Genomic DNA, 12,015 nt, shown 5'->3' with positions numbered 1-12,015 from the left:
CATGGAGATGGCTAAATTAACAAAGAAATAAGGGAAACATTCGTAAGAGAGGAAAAAGCCAAAATAGTGTATCAAGGGAGCTGTGCTATGCCTGATATTAACATTTCACTGGAGCTGCTACAGAGGTCACATTACATATTTGTCACCATCAGCTAATTTGACTGAAAGGTCTAGCCAACTCCAAAGCTATAAATTCAGACAGAAGGATACCAAGCTCTGGGTTATTCTGAATTTATACTTTGATTTCTGCATTTAATTACAACACAAAATAGAAGGGTAAAATCAAATCTTAAAGAGCCACATTGCAAAGTAAAGCTTCATTGCATAGTCTATATACTATATTTGATGATCCATATTTGACAGCTCCTCATAGAGCCATGCAAAATTAGCATGGACATTTCTTGGGCTTTTGATGTTCACTGCCATCATCTGCTTCACTGCTAAGCTCAGGAAACATATGGGATGAATTGTTAAAGACTGCTGACAGTTTCTGTTGCCTTTTTTTTTTTAATTCATCTCTAAGGCCAACTTAGGATACCCCTGAACAAGGTCTCATATAGCTATCTTTAAATCATACCCCAATTATTTGGACTTTTTAAAATTTTTTAATTTTTATTTATTTTTTTGAGACAGAGTCTTGCTCTGTCGCCCAGGCTGGAGTGTAGTGGCACGATCTTGGCTCACTACAACCTCTGCCTCCCAGGTTCAAGTGATTCTCCCACCTCAGCCTCGCAAGTAGCTGTGATTACAGGCATGCGCCACCATGGCTGAATAATTTTGTATTTTTATTAGAGACGGGGTTTCTCCATGTTGGTCAGGTTGGTCTTGAGCTCCCAACCTCAGCTGATCCACCAGCCTCAGCCTCCCCAAAGTGCTTGAATTACAGACGTGAGCCACCGCGCCTGGCCTGGACTTTTTTTTTTAAATAAGAAGAGTTGTTAGGGAAAGAAAGTTGAAGAAAGATTATCGGAAATCAATTATCTTCAGGAAGCTCTGGGATCCTGTAGAACACATGTCTAAAAACCCCTAGTCTAGCAAAAAGAAGCCATGCGATAGAGGGTTTAAAAAAAGTGGGTTTTTGGCTGGGCGCGGTGGCTCACGCCTATAATCCCAGCACTTTGGGAGGCAGAGGCGGGTAGATCACAAGTCAGGAGTTCAAGACCAGCCTGGCCAAGATGGTGAAACCCTGTCTTTACTAAAAATACAAAAATTAGCCGGGTGTGGTGACGGGCGCCTGTAGTCCCAGTTGCTCAGGAGGCTGAGGCACAGAACTGCTTGAACCTCGGTGGTGGAGGTTGCAGTGAGCCAAGATCACACCACTGCACTCAGCCTGAGCGACAGAGACTGTCTTAAAAAAAAAAAAACAAAAAAAAAATCGGTGTTTGGACACTCAATGTATAATGAATGAACTTGACACCAAGATTAAACTAGTTAGGAAGAGTGAATCTACTACTTATTAACTGTGTGACCTTGGACAATTAAATTCTCTAACTCTTATTTCTTTTTTTCTTTTTTCTGAGATGGAGTCTCGCTCTGTCGCCCAGGATTTCTTTATCAGTAAAACAGAGATACTCTCTCCCAAGTTTGATCTATAATTAAATGAGATGATTGATGTACATAAAAAATGCCCAGCAGAAAATCTAGCCAATACTTTTTCTTAAAAGAATTCAACTAGACTTAAAGTCATACTCGGTCGACGTATCTGCTTATTGACTCATTTCAAAAGTTCAAGTTATGGTACCCCAACTCCTAAAATTTCAGATAGCCTCAAGGGGCCAGAGACAGAAACCAGAGACAGAGGCAAAAAGCTACTTAACCAGCCTTAACAAAATCCAGAAACAAGGTCTGTCACATGTACAAACACTAGCTCATGTCGCACATGTAAACTATTAGTACGGCATTATGAGATCCCTTCCTTGGTAATCTTACCAAAGCCTAAACAATAACCAGAGTGATTCTTCTTCATTAGCCTCCAAGCTTTCAGGGATTTGAAGTAAATCTTTACAAAAGAATGGTCACTTTCTATGAGATTCAAAACAATACTCTAAGGAATGAGAACAAAATTGGCAGGTGAGAAATCTTACTTCCCCACCTCTTCCTCCTATTTTCATTACCCTGAACTTAGTGAATTAACTCATCTTGATCCCAGGGCTGCACTCATTCATTAAGCACTATCATTTAAACCATTCTTCCTGCCTAAAACTCTGGATTCACATAACCTATACAACATTTAACACTTGAGAACAAGCTTAAAGTCAATCTCTCTGCTTATTTTTTTTTTTCTTTTTAGACGGAGTTTCACTCTTTCGCCCAGGCTGGAATGAAGCAGCGTGATCTCAGCTCACTGCAACCTTCCGCCCCCTGGGTTCAAGCAATTCTCCTGCCTCAGCCTCCTGAGTAGCTGAGATGATAGGCACCCACCACCACACCTGGCTAATTTTTGTATTTTTAGAAGAGATGGGGTTTTGCCATGTTGGCCAGGATGGTCTCGAACTCCTGACCTCAAGTGATCCGCCCGCCTCGGCCTCCCAAAGTGCTGGGGTTACAGGTGTGAGCCACTGTGCCTGGCCATTATTATTTTTTATTATTTTGAGACAGGGTCTCTCTGTCACCCAGGCTGGAGTGCAGTGGCACTATCACTGCAGCTTCCAACACCTGGGCTCAAGCGATCCTCCTACCTCAGCCTTCCGAGTAACTGGGACTACAGCTGAGTGGCACCACCATCATGCCCAACCTCTCTGCTAATTTTTTGATTCTGTATATAAGAAAACTAGGTCGGGTTGGGCGCGGTGGCTCACGCCTATAATCCCAGCACTTTGGGAGGCCAAGGCGGGCGGATGACCTGAGGTCAGGAGTTCGAGACCAGCCTGGCCAACATGATGAAACCCCCATCTCCACTAAAAATACAAAAATTAGCCAGGTGTGGTGGCGCATGCCTGTAAACCCAGCGACTTGGGAAGCTGAGGCAGGAGAATGGCTTGACCCTGGGAGGCAGAGGTTGCAGTGAGCCGAGACTGTGCCACTGCACTCCAGCCTGGGCAACAAAAGGGAAACTCCATCTCAAAAAAAAAAAAAAAAGAAAGAAAATTAACTGGGCCAGGCATGGTGGTTCACGCCTGTAATGCCAGCACGTTGGGAGGCCAAGGCAGGTGGATCACTTGAGCCTAGGAGTTCTAGACCAGCCTGGGCAACATGAAGAAACCCTGTCTCTACCAAAAATACAAAAGTTGGTCTCATAACCTGGTTTCAAAATTAACAAACAAAAATTTTAAAAATACAGTAAGATAAAAAGAAAACTAACTGGTTCCAAACTAGGATAAACTTACTCAAAAGTCAAAGAAGGGCTGGACTCAATGGCTCACGTCTGCAATCCTAGCATTTTGGGAGTCCAAGGCAGGAGAATCATTGGAACCCAGTAATTAGAGACCAGCATGGGAAACATAGAAACATCCTGTCTCTATAAAAAAAATAAAAATAAGCTGGGTGTGGTGGCTCACGCCTGTAATCCCAGCACTTTGGGAGGCCAAGGCGGGCAGATCACGAGGTCAAGTGATCCACACTAGCCTGGCCAACATGGTGAAACCCCATCTCTACTAAAAATACAAAAATTAGCTGGGCGTGGTGGCGTGTGCCTGTAGTCCCTGCTACTCGAGAGGCTGAGGCAGGAGAATCGCTGGAACCTGGGAGGCAGAGATTGTAGTGAGCCCAGATCACACTACCGCACTGTACCCTAGCGACAGAGTGAGACCCCTTCTCAAAAAAAAAAAAAAGTATACAAGCTTCAAACACAGTCATGGTCCCAGCAGGAAACATGGCATACTCCAGTAAGGTTAATTCAAGGAGGGTTTAATAATGGAACTAGAAAGAAATATGTGAGCAGGGTACAAGATAGGCACAAGGGATAGCTGTAATACCCTGGGACTAATGAGAGCATCTCCAGATCTCTAGGCCCAACGACCAAAGGGAACAAAAACTTTCCAAACCTACATGGAGGGTGTCACACAGAAAGGACCACATTCTTTTTTTTTTTTTTTTTGGAGACAGGGTTTCGCTCTTGTCACCCAGGCTGGAGTGCAATGGCGTGATCTCTGCTCACCATAACCTCCACCTCCTGGGTTCAAGCAATTCTCCTGCCTCAGCTTCCTGAGTAGCTGGAACTACAGGCATGCACCACCTTGCCCAGCTAATTTTGTATTTTTAGTAGAGATGTGGTTTCTCCATTTTGGTCAGGCTGGTCTCAAACTCCCGACCTCAGGTGATCTGCCTGCCTCAGCCTCCCAAAGTACTGGGATTACAGGCATGAGCCACCGCACCCGGCCGAGAGGACCACATTTAGAGAAGCAGTGACCTTCAATCAAGGGACAGAGTCAGCTAAGGGCACAACCCATGAGACGGGAGTAGGAAAATAAATTTCATAACCTCAAAGGGGAAGGAAGCTCATTGATGTAGTCCATATAGGTAAGTCAGCTTCCCAGGGCACAGGATAGGGTGAAAAAGGATGGAAAGTAGACCTAGAAGAGCAAACGAAAGGTACCTATTCAACGTCAGACAAGCCTTTCTGATGCACTTTCCGATCTCTTCTGTAATCCTAATGGATAAGTGCCAGATAAGGAAAGGGATACTGAAGATGATCATTCTTACCCCTTTTAAATAGTAATGCACAGGTCCTATCTACTACAAAACATTTGTAACCAAGTTTTTCACTAGTAAATATGGTCATTTACCATTCCACTTTTAACTGTTTAGACTTACTTGAAGGTCCAATGATTATATACCTTTCTCGACACTAATGAACTTCCTACTTACCTTGCTAGGCAAAATAAAATTACAAAAATGTAAACATTGTCAAAACCCTCAAGGAGTTTATAATTTAGAAGCTTATATTCTTAGATAACTAAGAAGGCAGAATGAGGTACGTGCCAGAGAGAGAATGAAAGGGCTGTGGTGGTGTGAAAAGTTCTGTAACAGGCTTCTTTGCCATCTGGCCCCTGCCAGGAACAACTCCAGCCAGAATTCACTATTAACAAGGTATATAAGCTTCAATCAGGTTCCCTGTAGGTCCAGATCTGATAAACTACTCACCAAGCCCTCAACTACCTTCAGCCAGTAGACTTCACCCTTCCTTCTCCTGGGAAAAGCCTCCCTTCTCCTTTAAAGCCTGGTTTAATGTCACCCCTTTAGCTGGACCTTACCTGGAATCTCAAGGAATAATTAGTTATGTCTCCCCTGCCTTCCCAAAAGCCTTACGCTTAAAGCACTTAAAACACTTTATCATTACCTGTTGACTTGTGCACGGCCCCTCCTAGACTGAGACCCTAAGTCAGATGGTATACCCTCAGCCACTAACAACCACCATAACAGAATGTGTCAAGCACAGTTTTAAGTACTTTACATATATTAACATATATTAACCATCATAATAAACCTGCAAATGGGGTAGAAATTTTATCTCCATTTTTCAGATGAGGAAAATGAACTGCACAAGAAGGTTAAGTAATGAGCCTGAAGTCTCAAAACTTGTTAGGATTGGTTCCCAGGATTTTAACCTCAGCACAACTCCAGAATTAAATTTCAAAACTTTAGAATTTAAATCTTAACCATTACATTTTATTTCTTTTTTTGAGACAGAGTCTTGCTGTGTTGCCCAGGCTGGAGTGCAGTGGCACGATCTCAGCACACTGCAACCTCCGCAGTTTCTTTCAAGCAATTCTCCTGCCTCAGCCTCCCAAGTAGCTGGGACTACAGGCACCCGCCACCACGCCCAGCTGATTTTTTTTGTACGTTTTTTGGTAGGGACGGGGTTTCACAATGTGGGCCAGGCTGGTCTTGAACTCCTGACCTTGTGATCCGCCCACCTCAGCCTCCCAAAGTGCTGGGATTACAGGGATGAGACATTGCGCCCGGCCTTTTTTTTTTTTGAGATAGAGTTTCCCTCTTGTTGCCCAGGCTGGAGTGCAATGGTGGGATCTCAGCTCACGGCCACCTCTGCCTCCTGGCTTCAAGCAATTCTCCTGCCTCAGCTGGTACTACGGGCCCCCGCCACCACAGCCAGCTTCTTTTTGTATTTTTAGTAGAGATGGGGTTTCACCATGTTGGCCAGGCTGGTCTCAAAACTCCTGACCTCAGATGATCCGCCCACCTCAACCTTCCAAATGGTGGGATTACAGGCGCGAGCCACCATACCCAGCCATTACATTTTACTTCTACCGAATAAACTAGATTTTCATCAGAGCAATAGACCTAATGGATTGAGAAGGTACTACTACAAGATCAATGATCTCCACCCCAGGAGGTATTGTTAAAATTCACCACTGGGGGTGGAAAGACAGCGTTGGAACTGCTACTTCCATTTATTTTACCTTATCCTTCTGTAAAATGTCTATTTTTGTATGTTATAAAACATACCTAGGACGGGCGTGGTGGCTCACGCCTGTAATCCCAACACTTTGGGAGGCTGAGACGGGCGGATCACCTGAGGTCAGGAGTTTGAGACCAGCCTGACCAACATGGTGAAACCCCATCTCCACTAAAAATACAAAATTATCTGGGTGTGGTGGTGCATGCCTGTAATCCCAGCTATTTGGGAGGCTGAGGCAGGAGAATTGCTTGAACCTGGGAGGCGGAGGTTGTGGTGAGCCAAGATCACCATTGCACTCCAGCCTGGGCAACAAGAGCAAAACTCCATCTCAAAACAAAAAAAAACAAAACAATATACCTAATACAGTGGCCGGGCACGGTGGCTCATGCCTGTAATCCCAGCACTTTGGGAGGCCGAGGCGGGCAGATCACGAGGTCAGGAGATCGAGACCATCCTGGCTAAAAGGGTAAAACCCCGCTTCTACTAAAAATACAAAAAATTAGCCAGGCGTGGCGGCGGGCGCCTGTAGTCCCAGCTACTCGGGAGGCTGAGGCAGGAGAATGGCGTGAACCCAGGAGGTGGAGCTTGCAGTGAGCCGAGATCGTGCCACTGCACTCCAGCCTGGGCAACAGAGCGAGACTCCGTCTCAAAAAAAAAAAAAAAAAAAATATATATATATATATATATATATATATATGCCTAATACAGAGTACAGTCACACTATAATCGCCATTTAAAACAAACATTCAGGCCAGGCGCGGTAGCTCACGCCTGTAATCCTAACATTTTGGGATGCCAAGGCGGGTGGATCACTTTAGGTCAGGAGTTTGAGACCAGCCTGACCAACATGGTAAAACCCTATCACTGCTGAAAACACAAAATTACCAGGGGTGGTGCCATACACCTGAAATCCCAGTACTTGGGAGGCTGAGGCAGGACAATCACTTGAATTCAGGAGATGGACGATGCAGTGAGCCGAGATCGCACCACTGCACTCCAGCTGGGGCAACAAGAGCAAAACTTCGTCTCAAAAAAAAACATAAAAAAACAAAAAATAAAACATTCATAGAATGTGTGTGCATACTCAACCCTATTTACTGATGGAATGAACACTAAAAACATTTTAGGTGGCCAGGTATGGTGGCTCATGCCTCTACTCCCAACACCGGGAAGCTGAGGCAGGAGGATCGCTTCAGCCCAGCAGTTCAAGACCAGCCTGAGAAACACAGTGAAACCCCATGTCTACAAAACTTTTTAAACAATTAGCCAGGCATGGCAATACATGCCTGTAGTCACAGCTACTAGGGAGGCTGAGGTGGGAGGCTGACTTGAGCCCCAGAGATAAGAGGCTGCAGAAGCTATGCTCACTGGGCAGCAGAACCTGGGCAACAGAGCAAGACCCCACCTCAGTTTTAAAAAAAGAAAAAACAAACATGTGAGGCCACAGTTCTAGACTACTTCCCCAAGGACTCTGGCTCAGGGGTTGAAGCACCGATTTTAAGACTGAACTCCTGGCCGGGCGAGGTGGCTCACGCCTGTAATCCCAGCACTTTGGGAGGCCAAGGCGGGCGGATCACGAGGTCAGGAGATCGAGACCATCCTGGCTAACACGGTGAAACCCCGTCTCTACTAAAAAAATACAAAAAATTAGCCGGGCGTGGTAGTGGGCGCCTGTAGTCCCAGCTGCTCAGCAGGCTGAGGCAGGAGAATCACTGGAACCCGGGAGGTGGAGGTTGCAGTAGGCTGAGATCACTCCATTGCACTCCAGCCTGGGAGACAGAGCGAGACTCCGTCTCAAAAAAAAAAAAAAAAAAAAAAAGACTGAACTCCTGTATTCTCTTTCCCAGCATGCCAGTTAAAAACTTCAATCAAGGCCGGGTGCGGTTACTCATGCCTGTAATCCCAGCATTTTGGGAAGCCGAGGCGGGCAGATCACCTGCGGTCAGGCGTTCGAGACCAGCCTGGCCAATGTAGTGAAACCCCATCTCTACTGTAAATATAAAAATTAGCCGGACATGGTGGCACGCACCTGTAATACCAGCTACTTGGGAAGCTGAGGCAGGAGAACTGCTTGAACCCAGGAGGCAGAGGTTGCAGTGAGCCGAGATCACGCCATTGCACGCCAGCCTGAACAACAAGAGTGAAACTCCGTCTCAAAAAAAAAAAAAAACCAAAACTTCAGTCAAGGGCGGGTGCAGAGGCTCACACTTGTAATCCCAGAACTTTGGGAGGCTGAGGTGGGCAGATCACTTGAGGTCAGGAGCCCAGCCAAAACATGGTTAAACCCAGTCTCTACAAAAAATACAAAAAAAAATTAGCCAGGCATGGTGGTGAGCACCTGTAATCCCAGCTCCTCAGGAGGTTGAGTACTACACCAAGTGTACTGTCTAGGAATGCAATACAGAATTCTCTTAGAAACACTAAAAAAGGCCAGGCAAAGTGGCTCATGACTTTAATCCCAGCAATTTGGATGGCTGAGGAAGGAGGATTACTCAAGCCCAGGACTTCCAGACTAGCATGGGCAACAAAGCAAGACTCCATCTCTACAAAAAATAAAAAAATTAGCTGGGTGTGGTGGCGCCCGGAGTCCCAGCTACTCAAGTGGCTGAGGCAGGAGAATCACTTGAACCCAGGAGGTTGAGGCTGCTGTGGGCCATGATGACACCACTGCACTCCAGTCTGGGTGACAGAGAGAGACTGTCTCAAAAAAAGGAAAAAAGAAAACAAAAATGTAGTTACATAACAGAAGCAAAAGTTGTGCTTTTGGGCATATTTTAAACTAAATACTACACAAAAGAAATTTGGACACAACCTTTTTTTTTTTAAGTGAAAGCAAGTTTATTATGGAAGTAAAGAAACAAAGGAAGACTACTTCATAGGCAGAAGAGCCCCCCAATTTTTTCAAATAAAAAGTCCTTTCTGGCCAGGCTCGGTGACTCACGCTCGTAATCCCAGCACTTTGGGAGGCTGAGGTGGGTGAATTACCTGAGGTCAGGGGTTCGAGACCAGCCTGACCAATATGGTGAAACCCTGTCTCTACTAAAAATATAAAAATTAAGGCCGGGCGCGGTGGCTCATGCCTCTAATCCCACCACTTTGAGAGGCTGAGGCAGATGGATCACCTGAGGTCAGGAGTTCACGACCAGCCTGGCCAACATGGTAAAACCGTCTCTACTAAAAATGCAAAAAAAATTAGTCAGGTGTGGCGGCAGGCGCCTGTAATCGCAGCTACTCTGGAGGCTGAGGCAGGAGAATCGCTTGAACCTGGGGCGGGGTGAGGTTGCAGTGAGCCGATATTGTACTACTGCACTCCAGCCTGGGCAACAAGAACAAAACTCCGTCTCAAAAAAAATAATAAAATAAAATAAAATAAAAAAATTGGCCGAGCATGGTGGCATATGCCTGTAGTCCCAGCTACTCCGGAGGCTGAGACAGGAGAATAGCTTGAACCCAGGAGGCGGAGGCTGCAGTGAGCCAAGATCACACCCCTGCACTCCAGTCTGGGCGACAGAGCAAGATTCCGTCCCAAAAAAAAAAAAAGCCTTTCATTTTACAGAGATGCTGTACCTCTGCAAGCCTAAAAGAGTAATCACTATCTGCCTCTTTAGTTGGAAATTTCATGAGGAATGGATCAGACCATCAAAAGCAGTAACTGCAAGCTGGGTGTATCTACTTTTTCTATCTTCAATCCAACATTTAATGGGTGCAAAAAAAAAAGAAGCGTAAAGCCTCCCTTTCACGTGTTTAAGGACATCAGCTCTGAGACTAGTACTCAGAGTACCTTCTGTTACTCAGTTTCATCCTCTGCAAAATGGGCATCCCCAAATAATGTCTTACTTAGGATGTCACCAAGATTAAACAATTAAAAAAACATGCAAAACATGTTTATCTGTTTCCTCATTTACTATGTCTCTCCCTCTCCTAACTAAACTCAAAACCCCAGTTCGGTCTATCTTGTTTATTGTTGTATTCCCAGGGCCTGGAATGGTATTTTTAAACTTACTATATGATTTAATAAATATAAGTGAATAGAATGCAAAATGTCTGGTGCTCAAAAAAATGTTGGCTATTATAATTACAATAATGAAAAACAATTAAAATTTTATTGTTCTTATTCAGAGAAGCCACCCTTCCCCCAAGGATCTCACACATCAAGGAGGAACACTAGATAAATACTGGAATGGCTAAATGGAAGTAAGAATAACAATTAGATCATGGAGCAGAACTAACAGACAACAAAACAAAATCTTAACACGGCTAGAGCCTAATTTCGGACTTTTCCGAGTGCGGTGCACACTGGATCAGATTAATAAAGGAGGATTACAATAATGACAGTTTTCACAATTGTGTGTGTGCCACGGTCGGTGTCAAGCGTTTTACTGGCCTCACAAAACCCAAGAATCCTGGGGGAGGGAGGGAACCCACTCCACATCCCCATTTTGCAGATGGGGGAACTGAGGCACCGGGAGAGCCAAGGTCACTATCTAAATGGGGAAGACTGGATGTGAACCCAGGTAGCCAACTACCGAGCCTGCGCTCAAACAGGCCCTCCGAGGGGCCATTCTCATCTCCTTCAACCCTCAACATCGGGCGGGTGTAGTATTTCCCCAGGAGCCGGACTTCGTGGCCCCAGCGCTGGGAGAACAAAATGATTCTTGCCCACCGGCAAGTCCCATGGACGCCGGCCCGGCCTAAGTTCCGAGGCCGCGGGCCCCACAATTTCCCTCACACCGTGAGCCCCGAGCTCTTCGGGCGGCGCAGGAAGCGACGGGGTGGCCTCAGGAGCCCGGGAAGGCCCGCCCCGCTGCGTGACCTTGGATCCGCCGCCCCGCTTCGGGCCTCAGTTTCCACTCCCGGCCTCGCGCCCGGGGCACTCGGAATCACCGCGCCTGCGGAGCCGCAGGCCCTCACACGCCCCCCTCGGCCGCCCGCATTCACGCCCCACTTACGCTGGAAGGCGGCCGCTCCAGGGACGCCTACCATCGCCGAGCGCCGCCGCCGCGCGACGCCCGCCTCTACCCGCGACACGGGTCCCTCGCGGGCGCCGCCCGCCTCGACCCGCGGCCCGGGCCCCTCGCAGGCGTCGCCGCGAGAGCTGCAGCCGCCTAGCTAACCAGACACCACCACCGCTGCTGTCGCCGTCGCCGCCGCCGCCGCCGCCGCCGCCGCCGCCGCCGTTAGGCCGCGCGCCGCCCCGCCCCCGGCTGGCCCCGCCCCGCCCGCCGGGCACGCCCCCGCCGCGCGCTCTCGCCGCCAGGCCAACGCACGCGGAAGCCCGGCCCCAAGACCAGCTCCCATTAAGCACCGCCCCCTAACCTGACCCGCCCCTTCCGCGGGAACCGACCGCCGAATCCCGGCGCAGCCTGCTTCTCAGACCTGCCCCCTCGGCGTCACGCGCGCCCGTCACGCGCACGGCCCACTTTCTAGCTCCAGGCTTCCCGGTGTAGCCAGGGCAGTGGCCCAGGCTCGGGGACCGAGTGCTAGGCGGAGGGATTACAATGAGTGGCAGCGTCTCACCTGAGTTCTCCAGGTACAGGCCTGATGGCTTTTGCGCATGCCTTTGAGCGAGCCCCCTCGTTCAAAGTGTTTTTGGCCTGAAGTATTCTAAATGCCTAAAATTTCATCATCGTAATTTTAATAACTGTTGGCCGGGCGTG

At 47.4% G+C, this 12,015-nt stretch overlaps 1 protein-coding gene across 2 annotated transcripts in view; it reads right to left on the bottom strand.

Moving 5' to 3' along the window:
• Nucleotides 1-11,546, bottom strand: part of CBFA2T2 (CBFA2/RUNX1 partner transcriptional co-repressor 2) — a 153,894-nt gene extending 142,348 nt beyond the window's left edge. Inside the window, exon 1 of one of the 2 annotated variants that reach the window (XM_019017466.4) lies at nucleotides 11,308-11,546. In XM_019017466.4, coding sequence (XP_018873011.1) covers nucleotides 11,308-11,341 — 34 coding nt within the window. In that variant the 5' untranslated portion in view covers nucleotides 11,342-11,546. The remainder of the gene's footprint in view (nucleotides 1-11,307) is intronic. The other variant, XM_055373329.2, reaches the window with a different exon arrangement.
• Between the last annotated feature and the right edge of the window lie 469 nt (nucleotides 11,547-12,015).

This window comes from Gorilla gorilla, chromosome 21, assembly GCF_029281585.2.
Source record: "Gorilla gorilla gorilla isolate KB3781 chromosome 21, NHGRI_mGorGor1-v2.1_pri, whole genome shotgun sequence".
NCBI lineage: Eukaryota > Metazoa > Chordata > Mammalia > Primates > Hominidae > Gorilla > Gorilla gorilla.
The sequence above is the reverse complement of the archived record's forward strand: the minus strand, read 5'-3'. Positions and strand labels throughout refer to the sequence as shown.